Source organism: Erpetoichthys calabaricus, chromosome 1, assembly GCF_900747795.2.
Source record: "Erpetoichthys calabaricus chromosome 1, fErpCal1.3, whole genome shotgun sequence".
Taxonomy (NCBI): domain Eukaryota; kingdom Metazoa; phylum Chordata; class Cladistia; order Polypteriformes; family Polypteridae; genus Erpetoichthys; species Erpetoichthys calabaricus.
The window spans coordinates 286,396,382-286,414,226 of NC_041394.2; the positions used below are offsets into that span (position 1 = coordinate 286,396,382).

At 41.9% G+C, this 17,845-nt stretch overlaps 2 protein-coding genes across 4 annotated transcripts in view; one reads left to right on the forward strand and one right to left on the reverse strand.

Annotated features, from left to right (window-relative positions):
• The window catches only part of LOC114662582 (NADH-cytochrome b5 reductase 3-like), a 1,047,486-nt gene that overhangs the window by 648,837 nt on the left and 380,804 nt on the right, over positions 1 to 17,845 (forward strand). The gene's annotated exons all lie outside the window — the stretch shown is intronic.
• Positions 1 to 17,845, reverse strand: part of rfx4 (regulatory factor X, 4) — a 99,549-nt gene that overhangs the window by 12,387 nt on the left and 69,317 nt on the right. The window contains exons 13-17 of one of the 2 annotated variants that reach the window (XM_051934527.1): positions 16,532 to 16,649; positions 7,760 to 7,879; positions 6,263 to 6,421; positions 4,685 to 4,808; positions 925 to 1,063 (exon numbers count right to left, since the gene is read on the reverse strand). In XM_051934527.1, coding sequence (XP_051790487.1) covers positions 925 to 1,063; positions 4,685 to 4,808; positions 6,263 to 6,421; positions 7,760 to 7,879; positions 16,532 to 16,649 — 660 coding nt within the window. Of the gene's footprint in view, positions 1 to 924; positions 1,064 to 4,684; positions 4,848 to 6,262; positions 6,422 to 7,759; positions 7,880 to 16,531; positions 16,650 to 17,845 lie in introns of both variants that reach the window. The other variant, XM_051934522.1, reaches the window with a different exon arrangement.

Sequence of the window (17,845 nt, forward strand, 5' to 3'; positions counted from 1 at the left end):
AAGAATATACCATGCATCTGTGTGCTGATTGGTTCAATTTAGAATATATTCAACTGTTAAATGATTAAACTGTTCTTTTAAGAATAACCAGTCATGCTATAGAGAACCTTGCTACTCACATGGCGTGGCTCCACTGGCCAGCTGTAATAAAGGACATCCATGTTGAGGTTCATTTAGGGTTGGGGTTAGTGATGTCCTAATGATGGCTCAGGACTCCTTTTTATCTACCGACTAGCCTGTTGTAGTGGCATGGAAACGGCAGAAAAAGAAGGCCACATGTTTTGTTATTATTATTATTATTATTATTATTGTATGCTTAACAGATACTGTATACTTCATTTGAAACATCCAGGATAAATTACAGTTGAAGTAGACAGTAGTACTCTTCATGTTTCAGAAATGTTAGTCCAGTAGAGTTTGATGAGCTATGTTGGGCCCAATGACCTGTTCTCATCCAAATTGTTCTTAGGCTCAATCATTTATATTCCTTATTGTTTGTACAAATGAAATACAACCTAGTTAGTAATAATTCTATCTGTCTTAAATCAGAATAAGTTTGCTGCAGTTGCTGCCAGAATCAGACAAGTGTCCAGGCTAGGGTTCTAGACTTTATCCAATAAGGCTGCTTCTTCAGGCCCTGTCTACAGTAACAACTTTACAGTTTGAACAACTATAATGGATCTTGTTTTTGTAAGCTGCCAAAATTTAGTAATTATTATTATAGTTATCCACTTGACTTTTATTTTCACAAGGACTGGACACCACTTAACTGCCAACTGGTTTCCACCAACTCAAACAGCCTTTTATAGCACCATTAAACCTGAACTCAGATTAGTTGCATTAATTACTTTCTATTTAATTGAAAGAGTAAAAATAACCTATATACAGTAGCTGAAAATACTAGTACAGTATGTAAACACTTACTTGTGATGTGCTTCTGTGATATGCTGGGTAGTGCAGTGGAGCGGCAATCCCTGGTTCATGAGAAAGAGATGTGTACTGACTCTGGATCGGATGGTGATGTTGATTGCTGTAGCTCCCATAGTTGTAGCCTCCTGTATACCTGCAAAGGAAAGGGCAGGGTGAGTCTTATGTCAGTTAAATGTCAGCCATCTGATAAATGCACTTGTCCAGAGAAATATTAACAATATTAAGCAAAGTAAGATCACTATTTCTAGTAAGATTAAATTGTATTGTCTATTTGGGTCTAAAATATATTTCTGCAGTTTGGATAACAATTTCTAGACTTTTTTGCAAGAACAACCTTTTGCCAGGAGGGGGCTGTTGCGCACTGGCCTTACAGTTAAGTAACAGCCCATAAAATGAACAAAAATAAATTAAATTGACTGGGTGGGTGAATGGGGCAGCATGGTGGCGCAGTGGGTAGCGCTGCTACCTCGCAGTTGGGAGACCTGGAGACCTGGGTTCGCCTCCCGGGTCCTCCCTGTGTGGAGTTTGCATGTTCTCCCCGTGTCTGCGTGGGTTTCCTCCGGGCGCTCCGGTTTCCTCCCACAGTCCAAAGACATGCAGTTTAGCCCTAGTGTGTGCTTGGTGTGTGGGTGTGTTTGTGTGTGTCCTGCGGTGGGTTGGCACCCTGCCCGGGGTTGGTTCCCTGCCTTGTGCCCTGTGTTGGCTGGGATTGGTTCCAGCAGACCCCCGTGACCCTGTGTTCGGATTCAGTGGGTTGGATAATGGATGGATGGATGGATGGGTGGGTGAATGGATGCACAGTGGAAACAGTATGGGAAAAATTGGAAAATGGTGAAAACTCAGAAGGTAAGATATGTTTGTAACATTCACCATGCAGAAACAGACTGATATACATTGGGGTTACTATCACAAATATATTTTTCTTACAAAGGCTCTCAGACAAATTGAATTTCAAAAGTTAATTACATTTCAAAATTAAAATGTTAATACAGTGTTTGTTTTCTTCTTGCCAGCTATTTTATTTTAAAAGACAAATTATTATTAGCCCTTCTGTGCATTTCAGAGGACTGATTACTGCATTTCCTTGTTTTTAATTAACCACTTTCACCTTTATTGCTATGTATACCATTTTTTCTTACGTATAAAAATACAAGTTTCATTTTAGGAATGTCATAGCCTATATATCCATTAACTAAACCAGCTCTTTTTGCAGTGACGTAGCTAGGGTTTAGTTGCCCAGGCTGGTCTTTGAGTTTGCCAAGCCCATCACTTACAAAATAAAACATAATACTGTACATATCATACAAAAAATGAGAACAACGAAAAATTTTAACTACATTTCTAATTATTAATTATGATTGAGGTATTTCAATAATGCCCTTTCATTCTTTTTTAATACTTCTTCCCTCTTTTTTTCTAAAAGTAGCACCACTCTCTTTTCTTCGCTTCATTGTGAGATTGAGAGAATAATAAAATATTAATAATGAGACTGAAGAGTTCATTCCTTTCGGTTGGCAAATTGGTCAAGATTCGCATTTGTAAAATATAACTTAGCAACAAATGTATTTGTGACAGTTTTTAAATGTTAAAAATTTTGTCATAGATGAGACACATTAGCTTGCCAAAGCCCTGTCAAACCAAATTGTCAAAAAAGTCTTAAAAGTCTAGTACTAAAGTTTATTAAAAAGTGACGCCCAGGGCATGGCGGCACGGTGGCGCAGTGGTAGTGCTGCTGCCTCGCAGTAAGGAGACCTGTTTTTGCTTCCTGGGGACTCCATGCATGCAATTTTCATGTTCTCTCCATGTCTGCGTGGGTTTCCTCTGGGTGCTCCAGTTTCCTCCCACAGTCCATAGACTAGGTGCATTGGCGATCCTAAATTGTCCCTAATGTGTGCTTGGTGTGTGTGGGTGGGTTTGTGCCCTGCAGTGGGCTGGTGCCCTGCCCATGATTTGTTCCTGCCTTGCGGCCTGTGCTGGCTGTGATTGGCTCCAGCAGACCGCCGTGACCCTGTGTTAGGATATAGCAGGTTGGAGAATGGATGGATGGATGGAAACCCAGGGCAGACTGCCCCCTTCACCAGCGAACCAGTTAGACCAATGCATACTGTATTTTTGTTTCTGGGAAGCTTGGGTTTATTGTGGCAGTGCCAGGTGCAAGTGTGGTACTAACCCTAGACAGGGTAACAACACACTGCAGGCCATGCTAGCACGGTGTGATTCTAAATGACAGGTCTGCATTTTTTGGTGTGCTTTACAAACTAATATCTACCAATTCTCTCATTTATTGAATTCATTCATTCATCCATCCATTGTCCCATGCGCTCATTCCCATGTGAGGCCTATCCAGGTGACAATAAGCACAAGACAGGAATCAGCCTTAGGTAGGACCCCAGAGTGTGGTAGGCCACACTTATGCACGCCAATTCTCACTTATAAATTTAGAGGTGCCAAGTTAACCCTGTAGGAGGAGACTGGAGAACCAAAGGAATTGTATGGAAACATTGGAAGAACATGGAAACTCCATAACAAGGGTCCTAGAGCCATTTATTGTCATGAACTCTGTATGTTTTTTTAATTGTTTAGTGAGCTTCGATTAAATTAACTTCTGTGCTTTTGCTTATTATTATTTATTGTCTATTCTCTTTTGTGTTTCTTTGATGATGATAATATTATTTGTGCTTGGTCACATTTTGCTCCTATAGGTACTTTCTAGTTGCTGTGGTGCCTTTGTAGATACATCAGCCGATAAAAATGGGAAGATAAGGAACTTTACTCTTAAGAATAAAGGAAAGACTTTTTTCAGAAATAAATAATTGTGTAATTACCAGAAAACAAGTCTATAATGCTTAGTTTTGTCCCAGAACAAAAGTGTACCCAATTGATTGAGCCCCCACTTAGCTAGGCTGTCAGTTTCTGTTCTGTGTTCAGATCTCTGCCACACAAGAATATAACAGAATTAACTACAAGCATTACACTCTTTTCATGACGGATGTTGACTACCTGCAATGCCGTTTCTGTATTCTGATGGTGATGTGCCGCGTACTTATTTGTTGTATATGTTCAAATTTCTCTTACAGATAATGATTCGACTACCTTACAAAATAAAAAGCAACCATATATAAAATTTCATTTACTTCAGGGCAACGTTTGAGGTAGATGGGGCCAACTGTATGTTGTATACACCAGAAACATGCACACACTCACACATCAGAGACACCAGTAACCTAACAACCTATCACTGGACTATGACAGGAAACAGAATCCCTGACAGAAACACACAAACAAAAGGAGAGAACTTGGAATTGATGTTTAATGTATGGTGGATTATAACTGAACCTCGTAGCCAAGCAAAGCAAAGTGGTAGCACAGCACATTGAGCCTTTTAGGGACAAAGCTAATTAACAACCAATTAAAGAGCCGGGTTTAATCAGGATGCCTCTGCAAAGAAATAAAACAAAATAACAATGCAAGTGTATATTTATTATTTACCTATACATGTTAAACACATACTCTACAGTATGATGCAGTGTACATTATACACCTACAGTAAGTTGCAGACTCATAACAAAAGTGTTATGTAACCTACAGAACATATTTTTATAAATCTACCCTAGGTATATATGTGACAAGTGTCTTAAAAGATCCTAAAGAGCATTTTAGCTGGTAGTAGTAATACTGTATGAGTCAGTCACATAATGATATAAACTTTGTCAGGTATTAAATAAAACAGCTGAAGTGCAGCAGCATTACTTACCCGTGATCTTCTCTGTGTGGATAGACAGGCATCCTGTGCGTGCTGGGAGCTGGGGGCACATGGCCACTTCTCATACATGGCAGTTGCTGGGCGGCATCTGATGGATTACTTCCTGCTGTTGTCACTGTGTACGTAAGGGACCATGTATATGATTGAACAGCTCCTATTAAAAATACTGCATTTTAAAAGATGACCCACACATCTTTAACCTCTAAAGCCTGATTTCAAAGAGCTGCCACAAGTTGAGCTAATATGTGAAAACAAGCTATGAGCATACCACTTCTCTGTTATTCTGTTGGTTAATGTTGATATGAAATGAAATATTGACATTGTTTTCCAGTATTTGACTGGAACTTTAAAGCATTTTACCTACAAGAAAATATTTTGCCAACTTTTAAAATCAGGCTGAACTGACTGTAATGTACTATTCATAACATTATCAAACTTCTGTGTGGAGAGCGCTAGTAGAGTAGTGAGAAAAATGCTATATAAATGTAATGAATTATTATTATTTTAGTGTCGCAGAGAGCTAGAGCCTATCCCTTGGCATAAAGCGGAAAAGACTCCTGGAGAGGGCACCAGTCCATCCCAGGGCCCACTCATGCACTCGTACTCACAAGGGACAAGTCAACCTAATACTCTCATCTTTGGGAGAGAAAAAAACAGAATACCTACAGACAGTGCAAACTCCACACCAGCAGTGATTCAAAGCATCATTGATATCAGGCAGCGTTATTATGAGGTCACGGTAACGCTGCCTGATGTACTGTTCATATTTTTAAACAATGAACGTGTCTAATCATGTCTTGTCAATCTATTCTAACACAACATCCTTTTCAAACAGTATGTAAAATCCAATTATTTTTGATTACTTTAAATTCCCTTCCTTCAGTTTTCTTGTACTCAAATGGTAAGGTTTTGGGTGGAAATGAAGCTGACAAGACATCCCTTTTCTACAGCAGCAGAAATCCTAGCTCTTTCCAAGAAATTCTGAAACCAATTGTAATGTGTATTTCCTGCAGTGTGTCCTGGGTTTATCTCGGGTATCCCTAAGTTATCTATAAAGTAAAACTCCAGCAGGAGAAGTCCAAGGGCATCCTCACAAGAAGCTCAGATCATTTTAACTAAATTCTGCTTCTAGCAGAACAGTGGTTCTTCACAAACAGCTCCTTTACTTGTAAGCTTAGCAAACACCATTGAGGAACCTAATTTCTCTTGTTTATACTTTTTTAGCTAACCTTTTAGACACCCCCATAATTTGCAACTGTATTAATAAAACACACTGTATTAATTAAATATAGAAAGATAGTCCATCCATCAATTGAGATACATCAGTGCAGTGGTTTTCAACAGTATTACAGAACAGCTTTATTTACAGCTTAATATAATATAATATACAAAACATCTGTAAAAGCCTTCAGTCTAGATTCTTCATTCATAAGGAACAGTATAAGGCAGGCCATAGGCAGCTAGAGCCTATACATGCAGAAACTGGCCCAAGATAAACCAGTAGTCTATAGTAGACATCCAACAAAAGGCCTTATCAGATCCTGTGATTTATAGAAAGCAGTCATTCACCTGTTGTAGCTGTGATGGTAGTATATTCCGGTGAGTGATTTCTTCCTGGTGATGGAGCAGATGGGATTTCCACTGAAGTAACTGATTTTGCTGGGGAGTAAGGGCTCGGCGATGGAGGAGGCGGGGTGGGCTCTGTTAACATTATATCTTCACTTCTGTCTGTTGAAGACAAGAAAAGGAAGAAATATTATGAGTCACTGATGAAAAAGGGACCCTCACCGGATAAACAAGTTGAGAAGATGAGATTAGATGATGGAAAACTATCTGTGCATAAATAGTACTAGGGTGTTGTACCGTGTTAGCCATTATGAATTTAGAGAAAAGCCAAGCAAAATGACACCTTTTATTGGCTAACTAAAAAGATTACAATATGCAAGCTTTCGAGGCAACTCAGGCCCCTTCTTCAGGCAAGATGAAGAAGGGGCCTGAGTTGCCTCGAAAGTGTGCATAAATAGAAATGATGCTGTTGGCTTATACCTTTCTTTTTGCCATTACAATGATAAAACCAACCAATTTACTGTTAATAAGTGTTGCAAAATACATTATAAATGAGTGAATGAGCCTATGCCTATATTTTATTTGTGTTTTGAAACTGATCCCACAGTTTCAAAATCACAGGGATGTCAGCAGCATGAGGCTTAAGTCAGAAATAAACCACTGAATCTCATCCAGATTAGAGTCAATATTGTGCAGTGATTAGCAACTGGACTAATGAGTATGCCCTACTCTAACATTGATGTTCAACAGAGACAGCTATATGAAGACCTAATCTACTCTTAATAATTCTCAAGAATTCACCAGAATGTTTTCAGTTAAATGATGAGCCATGCACATAAGAACACCTGTAGTAGTTAAGGGGAAGTACAGTCAAGATGGAACCATTTTCCCACAAAGGATTATGGACAGTGGTATTGCTACAGTAACAGCTTAATCTTTATCCAAAAAGCTGTCAACGATATGATACAAATGAACATGAAACAAAAGTAACCAATATATAAGAAAAAATGTAATAAAGAATATTTTTCTCTTTTTCATTTCTAAACACTTTCCCATCTGTGCAAGTCAGGAAGGTGTGACTTTAATGAGTCATATAAGATAAAATTTTCTACTGTCATCCCTGGTCACAGGAACAAACAATCAAGTCATGTAGTCAAAGTGAGAATGTTGACAACTTAAGAGTATGACTGAGAAATATTTTTTGCACACCTGTAGCTTATTCTGATTTTGTCACCATATATAAAGGTACCAGTTAAATATAAAATAGTAAAAATAATAATAATAAAGACAAGGCAGACACCCTTGGTCTGTGGGGAGAGGCTTAAATCTCTAAAAAAAAATTAATTTATCTGGACATGCTCAGAAGATGTAAATGCCTGTCAGAAGACACCTCTTCCAGAACAAAACCTATGACCTGAGTGACGTGAGACGGAAGCACTGTCTGTCACGCTTATCCCGTAAGTCTATAGTAGAACGCCAGAGCATAGTCTTCTTCCTCACCTGTTCCCTCTTCTCCCTTCATCGCTCTCATGAGCTCATTAGCTCTCTCCTGGCAGTGCAGTGATTCCAGCAAGTAAAGAACATAATCGTCAAACATCAGGTGAATGAGGTGAAAGGAACCTTTGAAAAGAGCCATGACAGTAAACATTAGCCACTTTGCTACTTTATTGAAAGACTGATTAATACCAGTCAAATAACTTGTAAAATCTTTCTTAATTACCCAGCACCTTTCATAGTGATGCATCACAATGAAACATTTCACACTACAGACATAACATTTCTTATTCTCACTTAGACGGCATTCATTAAAAGAGAAGCTCAGTTATATATTTCTTTTTATCACTGATTCAATAGAGACATGTTTGGTTATGTCACAAACACAAGCCTGCCTAAAATGTCATTTGTAACCTACAGTTCAGGAAATCAATTGTTGGAAAAGCTTGGATAAAAAATACATACACACACATTTTATATATATATATGGAAGAGAAGGTCTGTAAACTATACAAACCCCCCCCCCCCCCCCCTTGATCATACTGACTTAGTCACCTCCCCCCCACCCCTCCCACTTAATGTGTTGCTATATATTGCCTTTGATTCTTGTAAGTCTAAGCATTATCCTCTGATGAAGACCCCTGGCAGGGGTTGAAAGCTCAGTAATAAAAACTACTTTATGATACGTGATTCATTTTTTCTCCCTTTGTGGATCGCCAGCTGCAGTATACAGTATATATATATATATATATATATATATATATATATATTGTCACACATGTGCGCATGGGAGGCAGCTAAAGGGCCCTCTTGACGTCACTTCCGGGTCTGAGCCTATGGAAGGAGACCTTGCCGGCTCCGGCCCCTGTGATGACACGTCTAGGTTCGAGCCTATGGCTGAAGACCCTTATGAGCCCGACCCCTTTGACCTCACTTCCTGTCTTCCCCTTTAAAAGCCTCCACCTTTTCCCTATTCCCTCAGTTCTGTTTTGGACTCAGTTTTGTGCACATCAGTGCTATCATTTATTTGCAATTTGCAGCCAGGAAACCAAATATACGGGTGGCTGCCCCAAACCTTGCTATGGCTCTTTGTGGAGTTTGTGACTATATATATATATATACAGTATATATTACAAGCTTAGGCTGGATTCTGGTGCCACTGGACCCTGAGTTGGACTAAGAGGATATTACAAGCTGCTTTTTTTGTAATAAAGTGTATTAAATTGCCTATTTCATTCATGGTAGTTCACTGCCTATTTTCATTCATGGCATGACCAAGGCTTAATTAAAAAATCTATTCTGAACCCACTTGTTCCATCCAAAAAAGCCATTGATACAGTATATTCCAGCAATACTAAAGTGAATGACACTTTAACCAGCACTGGCAGTTTAATCTAACAAGTATCAAGAGGGGAAAAAAGAAATAAAAGAAATGCAGAAAGAACACACAAATTCCACACAGACACCAACTGACTGGTTTTGAATTAACCCTCGAACAATCCTTGGACAGCACACCAGTCCATGGCAGGATGAACACACACCCGGGACAATTTAGTGTTACTAACTTACCTAACCTCCATGCCTTTGGAGCACACAGAGGAAACCCACATGGAAAACATGCAAACTCCTTGGTGTGAGATGGATGTGATACCACTACACCATCACGCTGTCCTATTTTTGTTAACATTATTTTTTAGTTCTCTAAAGTGTACCCTCAGATTCATTTAATCATACAAAGATGTTCTATGGCATATTAAAAACCACCCTGTTATATGCATGTGTTTTACACTTTGTTATCCAGTGATTGGACACAATTAAATGCTACTTGGTAAATGCAACATGTCCTACGTACAGAAGAAACAATCTAGCTGCATACATTAATCTTTCAGCACTGAACACATTTAATTCATTTAAGGGTCTTGGTGTCTGGAGTCTATCCCAGCATCTTTGGGTGTAAAGTAACAACCTCCACTGGACAGAGCACCATAATTGCACAATGTCTCAAACTCACCGTTAGAGGGCCAGTTTATAGTTGGCAGTCAATTTAATAGAAGCACCTTTGGGATGTGAGAGACATGGGAAGAACCATGCAGACAGTGAAAGGGCTGTGATTGAACCCAGAAGTCTTGAGCTGTGAGGCAGCATTGTTAACCACTGCTTAATGAAAGTGTCACTTTTTATCGTGGAATGTGCTTTGAGTTTAAACAGTTTTAATTTGCCAGTTCTTGAAAGTGTTTGGTTGCACTCATGCTTTATGAACACTGAAAGTTCGAATATTGCCCCTGTGTCTGCACTGAACCTGTAGGAACCACTAGGGGGCACAAGCCCCACCTTGTAAAGAGGGATAGGAGGGACTTCTGGGGGTATTACAAACAAATCCATTTTGTCACAGAAATACACAGGTCACTTTACTAGAGTGTAAGGACTGTGGTTATAGCAGATTCTGAGTATTTAATGCACACAATACTATCCTGGAATGCCCTATTTCAAAAACTCACATTATTATGATATTCAGTTTACTTTTGTCCATAGTGTATACTTTCTTAATAAGAGGAATACAAAGGGATTAAAGTGAATCCTCTGCATGTAAGGCACATTTCTTGTTGATGCTCTAATACCTTCCTCCCACTGTAAAATGATTTCCGCATTTGCGAAACTCTATTCCCCTCTATATACTCACACTCTCTTCTTACTTCGCACCCCTTCCTTGGAAATGGCTCCATACCAGAAAACAATCTTTCTACCAAACGCATTGGCTGACAAGCATTTATGAAATCCATAGAAACAGTAACACTCAACTGCTGGCACGTCTCCTTTTGTAAGCACTTAGACTTCCCTGCACTGGATAACAAAGTATAAAACTCATAAATATGACAAGGTGAAACAGTAACACTATGCTGCTGGCACACCGTCTTTTGTAAGCACCTGGACTTCCCTGCAGCACAGACAAATAAGTCTTCTTGCACTACTTCCAAACACAAAGAAAAAGTTAACTCGGCCATTCATACTTCACACATCCACCTCACCCTTGGCTATTTTTTCTACTAGTGATAGGTGGATGAGCCTAACAGAAGGCTATTTTATGAGGTTTTATACACACCTCAGAACTAAAGGTGAGGCCACTGTCTCTAATGTGATTCGGAGTATTTTCTAACATCCATCCATCCATCCATCCATTGTCTCCCGCTTATCCGAGGTCGGGTCGCGGGGGCAGCAGCTTGAGCAGAGATGCCCAGACTTCCCTCTCCCCGGCCACTTCTTCTAGCTCTTCCAGGAGAATCCCAAGGCGTTCCCAGGCCAGTCGAGAGACATAGTTCCTCCAACGTGTCCTGGGTCTTCCCCGGGACCTCCTCCCGGTTAGACGTGTCCGGAACACCTCACCAGGGAGGCGTCCAGGAGGCATCCTGATCAGATGCCCGAGCCACCTCATCTGACTCCTCTTGATGCGGAGGAGCAGTGGCTCTACTCTGAGCCCCTCCTGGATGACTGAGCTTCTCACCCTATCTTTAAGGGAGAGCCCAGACACCCTGCGGAGGAAACTCATTTCAGCCGCTTGTATTCGCGATCTCGTTCTTTCGGTCACTACCCATAGCTCATGACCATAGGTGAGGGTAGGAACATAGATTGACTGGTAAATTGAGAGCTTCGCCTTGCGGCTCAGCTCCTTTTTCACCACGACAGACTGATGCAGAGCCCGCATTACTGCGGATGCCGCACCGATCTGCCTGTCGATCTCACACTCCATTCTTCCCTCACTCGTGAACAAGACCCCGAGATACTTGAACTCCTCCACTTGGGGCAGGATCTCGCTACCAACCCTGAGAGAGCACTCCATCCTTTTCCGGCTGAGGACCATGGTCTCGGATTTGGAGGTGCTGATTCTCATCCCAGCCGCTTCACACTCGGCTGCGAACTGATCCAGAGAGAGCTGAAGATCACGGCCTGATGAAGCAAACAGGACAACATCATCTGCAAAAAGCAGTGACCCAATCCTGAGTCCACCAAAACGGACCCCCTCAACGCCCTGGCTGCGCCTAGAAATTCTGTCCATAAAAGTTATGAACAGAATCGGTGACAAAGGGCAGCCCTGGAGGAGTCCAACTCTCACTGGAAATGGGTTCGACTTACTGCCGGCAATGCGGACCAAGCTCTGGCACCGATCGTACAGGGACCGAACAGCCCTTATCAGGGGGGCCGGTACCCCATACTCTCGGAGTACCCCCCACAGGATTCCCCGAGGGACACGGTCGAATGCCTTTTCCAAGTCCACAAAACACATGTAGACTGGTTGGGCAAACTCCCATGCACGCTCCAGGACTCTGCCAAGGATGTAGAGCTGGTCCACTGTTCCGCGATCAGGACAAAAACCACACTGTTCCTCCTGAATCCGAGGCTCGACTATTCGACGGACCCTCCTCTCCAGGACCCCTGAATAGACTTTTCCAGGGAGGCTGAGGAGTGTGATCCCTCTGTAGTTGGAACGCACCCTCCGATCCCCCTTCTTAAAGAGGGGGACTACCACCCCGGTCTGCCAATCCAGAGGCACTGTCCCTGATGTCCATGCGATGTTGCAGAGGCGTGTCAACCAAGACAGTCCTACAACATCCAGAGCCTTGAGGAACTCCGGGCGTATCTCATCCACCCCCGGGGCCCTGCCACCAAGGAGTTTTTTGACCACCTCAGTGACCTCAGTCCCAGAGATGGGGGAGCCCACCTCCGAGTCCCCAGGCTCTGCTTCCTCATTGGAAGGCATGTTAATGGGATTGAGGAGGTCTTCGAAGTACTCCCCCCACCGACCCACAACGTCCCGAGTCGAGGTCAGCAGCGCACCATCCCCACCATATACAGTGTTGACACTGCACTGCTTCCCCTTCCTGAGACGCCGGATGGTGAACCAGAATCTCCTCGAAGCCGTCCGAAAGTCATTCTCCATGGCCTCCCCAAACTCCTCCCACGCCCGAGTTTTTGCCTCAGCAACTACCAAAGCCGCATTCCGCTTGGCCTGCCGGTACCTATCAGCTGCCTCTAGGGTCCCACAGGACAAAAGGGTCCTGTAGAACTCCTTCTTCAGCTTGACGGCATCCTTCACCGCCAGTGTCCACCAACGGGTTCGGGGATTGCCGCCATGACAGGCACCGACCACCTTACGGCCACAGCTCCGGTCAGCTGCCTCAACAATAGAGGCACGGAACATGGCCCATTCGAACTCAATGTCCCCCACCTCCCTCGGGACGTGGTCGAAGTTCTGCCGGAGGTGGGAGTTGAAGCTACTTCTGACAGGGGGCTCTGCCAGACGTTCCCAGCAGACCCTCACAACACGTTTGGGCCTACCGCGCCTGACCGGCATCCTCCCCCACCATCGAAGCCAACTCACCACCAGGTGGTGATCAGTTGACAGCTCCGCCCCTCTCTTCACCCGAGTGTCCAAGACATGTGGCCGCAAGTCCGACGACACGACCACAAAGTCGATCATCGAACTGAGGCCTAGGGTGTCCTGGTGCCAAGTGCACATATGAACACCCCTATGCTTGAACATGGTGTTCGTTATGGACAATCCGTGACGGGCACAGAAGTCCAATAACAAAACACCACTCGGGTTCAGATTGGGGGGGGCCATTCCTCCCAATCACGCCCTTCCAGGTCTCACTGTCATTACCCATGTGAGCATTGAAGTCTCCCAGCAGAACGAGGGAGTCCCCAGAAGGTATGCCCTCTAGCACCCCCTCCAGGGACTCCAAAAAGGGTGGATACTCTGAACTGCTGTTTGGTGCATACGCACAAACAACAGTTAGGACCCATCCCCCCACCCGAAGGCGAAGGGAGGCTACCCTCTCGTCCACCGGGGTAAACCCCAATGTACAGGCTCCAAGTTGGGGGGCAATAAGTATACCCACACCCGCTCGGCGCCTCTCACCGGGGGCAACTCCAGAGTGGTACAGAGTCCAGCCCCTCTCAAGGAGATTGGTTCCAGAGTCCAAGCTGTGCGTCGAGGTGAGTCCGACTATATCTAGCTGGAACCTCTCAACTTCGCGCACAAGCTCAGGCTCTGGACAGGCTCAGGACACGCAAACCCCTCCACCACGATAAGGTGGCGGTTAAAGGAGGGGATTTTCTAACATACTTGTGCTTATTTGTTGGTGTGTGTGAATTTCTGCTTCTTTATGATTTATTAATCCAGGATTAGCTGGTGGTAGAAGGGGAGTGTGTATTGGTTTATCTGGCATACTTATCCTGATTTCCTGTTGTACTGTTCTTAGTGGCTATTAATTAATCACAAAAAATAAGTTCCTGGACACCAAGCATGCAGATTGGGCCATGAGAAGGTGACATCGTACATTAGCATGTATGGAAATTTCAGAAAAATGTCTTAAACAAGTATACTGTATAAATGGTGGTCACCACCTGGTTGCTACATCATCTTGTTAACCAGGCTAACTGAGATGGAGAAAGAGTGTCTGGAGTTTGAGGTGAGAGAAACCATTAATCATAAAGAAGTGTAGAAGGTAAGAAAGGATGCTAATTCACCTGACAGACAGGCACACTGTGATTCCATGAGGTCCAACAGGGAACGTCTTTAATACACACACACACAAAACTGAAAGTGTCTGATGTAGACGGTGTGCTGGATTGTCATGGTGGCATTCTCAGACACTCTTCATACTTGTATTTGCATTTAGCTCTTTAAAAGAGAAAACTATTTGTAGCACATGAACTACAAGATCTTACTGCCTGCCACCCTTCAGGATCATCACACCACACCATCATTACCTAAATCACCGATTGGACAAAACAAAAAGTGTTTTTATTGTGTTATTTCATAGTGTGCCTTTATAACTGGTTTCTTTATGCAAGAAAATAGTTCAATTGGAATTCCTATTTGCATGTTTTGTGTTTGGTTTGCTTTCAAAGTGGCAGATGATTTACTATTTGATGATACTATATAGTGTGCAGTATCAATATACCAGAACAGGCTTATTAAATGTAAGAAAAACATGAAATCAGTCAGCCTTCATGTTATATACTAACATTAACAGCATAAACCTTCACAAGATATTTTAAAAAGCAATAAGGCATGAAGGATGGGCTTTAATCCCCAAGGTTGTTGGTTCAATTCCCAAGTCACTGCCTGGGCTTCAGTTGTATAAATACATATATAATGTATCCTGACCTTGTAAGTGCCTTGGGTGAAGACATTAGCCAACTATGCAGTACATTAATAATAAACAAAATAAACATAAGCAGCAAAAACAAATACCAAGAGGAGCTACAGAGGTATACATTATATAAGAATACGCAGTAACTTTGTTTAAAGCATGTTGCCATAACGTTCTCTTGAGAAAGTTTTTATATAAAGCAGTTAATATTTAATTAATTAAAGATATCGCTTAAAATGATTTTTTTATTCTAGTTGTGATAAACTAACAGTGAACTTGGAAGTGAACTTAGCAAGCTATTACACTTCATGCTGGCCAGAGAGAAAAAGTCAGAACAAGTGCATTGAAACAGTCTGAGATGATCTGCCATTATTTAAAAGTGGCCTAATTTGCATCAGCTTTTCCAAAGCAACATGCCAAACTGTGAAAAATGGGACTCATTTGGTGGCTAAAAATAGCAAAACTTCCCCCAGCTGACCACGGTACAAAACTAGCTTTGAAAGGCACTGCGTGCTGTTGAAACACAATCACCATATTGTAGAGGCCAGTCCTTTTTGCTAAAGCGCATTAAACACCGACAGCTATTCACATGGAGCAGACTGATACACAAGTATCATAAAACGCTAAGATATACAGATTGCGGAGGGGGAAGCTGCCCATTGTTAATTAGGCGTTTTCATATAGGGGGCTGCTTTATCAAAACACTGCCACCAGCTGTGTCTTTCATATGCACAGACAGGGCAAGTGGGCTGCTGCTTTTGTCCACAAGTATCCCTTTCAACTTCTCTGTCATACCCTGCTTTACAAATACCGCACAGGGTGAAACTCCACACTCAGCATGATTTACCGATCAGTGATGATCTATATGGCAATCAGATGGTTAAGGGGCTCATAGAGTTTCCATCATTTGTTGCTCAGATTTTATAATGCTAGCGTCAGCAAATACTGTAACTGAGAGACAGTGCCTTTGACCAATTCTACAACGCCTGAATGTATATTAATAAAAGCAATTTTTAAATGCAAGCATTTCAAAGGATGTGGCACTCTGATGCAAGTTGTTTACATGCCCAACCCAACCTTTATGCAAAAAGTATATTTTTTGGAAATATTTCTCAGACCAACAACAACAACAAAACTGTTTGCTATGGCTCTGAATTGATGATGTACTGTACAGCCAAATTTAGCCAATTCAGAATAAATAAACAAACAAGTAGATAACTGTTGGTTGATTTCCACTTGATAAATTGATACATTTTCTGAGGATTGCATGACACACACCATAAAATTATCAGCTCCTTGCAAGAAGGAATGCCAAAGAGACACTGACAAATTACTATTTACAACGCAAATGAGCTGCCATTGTTAACATGTAGAATGCCACGACTGTGCAATTTTGTTCATTTTGCACATCACCCAAAGTATGGCAAACGCTCCAACAGAAGTGGCTTCTTTTGAATGCTTGCTTCCAGTCCTAATTAGATTCGCATTGATTTTAAAAGTCAGAAACAATTATCACAAAACCTCCATGTATTAAAAAGGCTATAAGAAAAGCATTAGTCATGAGAGCAAACCCAGAACAAAATAACATTATTCATTGTAGAAATTAAACTGTTTGATCTCTTACCAAAGCTGGGAGCACTATGCAAAGTCATATCTCTGATGACTCTTGTTCCAAAACAGGACCACATTAAGAGGAACTGTTGGGCAACTTTCTTTAGACAGCCAGGTCTTTTTCCAGCTACCTAAATAGCAAATAACAAGTGCACATTTACATCAGAAAAGAGGAAAAAAATCATTAACCACCAGGAAGCCTGCAGTTTGAGGCTTCTGTAAGAAACTGTTAACAACTTAATGTGCCCTTCAAGATCTTATTTCTTTTTACTTTATTATTTGTTTGGTCTGCCAAGGTTTCCATGGAAACCAAGATGGAGGGGAGATAGAAAAGGCTGTAGTTGCTGGATGTGTAAATGGCTGAAAGAAGCTTAGCAAATGAAGACATCACTTTAGAGAAGAGACGTGGGAGGGAGAGGCTTGGAAGAAAATATTTGGCAATGCTTAAACTTTGTGAATAATTAGAAAAGCAAGAATCTTTGTGACATCAGTGTGAACATAATATATTTATGGCTTGTAATGATTAAGTAATTCTAACAATGACTAAGAATTAGTGGGCAATTTGTCACTATGAAAAAATGGATTTTCTTGGTAATGGAAGAAAATGTCTGTGGAGCTCAACTGTAACCTGTAGGTTTCCCTGTTGTAAAATAAATTACGATAGCGATACCCATCGTGACCAGCAGAGATGCAACCACAGCAGATTAGGGTCAGGGGAGATCCAGAAGTGAAGGATCACAAAAAAGACCCATGCATTTTTATTGACATCCTCCATACCGCTAGAGGTCAACATGTGGTTACCTAACAAGGTTACCAGGGAGGACAACCAATCTGTGGCATCAGAACATAACATAAGTGATTACCTGGTATTGCTAGGGGATACACTACCCTTACAACATTAGGACTTTAGGTAGTCACTGGGTAACCCGGAAGTAATTATTACAGGTTACATGGAAGTGATCCTAGCCCTAGGTATAAAAGCTTGAGTAGTAATAGACCAGGGTTCAAATGGTGGTATAATGGAAGACTAGCTTAAGAGAGTGGTGTCATTTGAAAAGTGAGCAGGACATTCACTTCTCACAGTGGATAACTGGAATGAGACACCCAATGGGAAATTAAGGGAAGTGTACATGGAAATGATCATAGCCCAAGATATATAAGCCTTTTCTAGCCAGTCTTAGGTGGAGCTTGGAGTAGTTATAGGCCAGGGTTCAACTGGTGGTAGGAAAGTAGGCTAGTTAAAGTGAGAATGGTTTCATTTGAAAGGTGAGCAGGATAACTGGAATTAGACGCCCGATGAGTAATTAGGAACAGTCCTGGTAGAGGC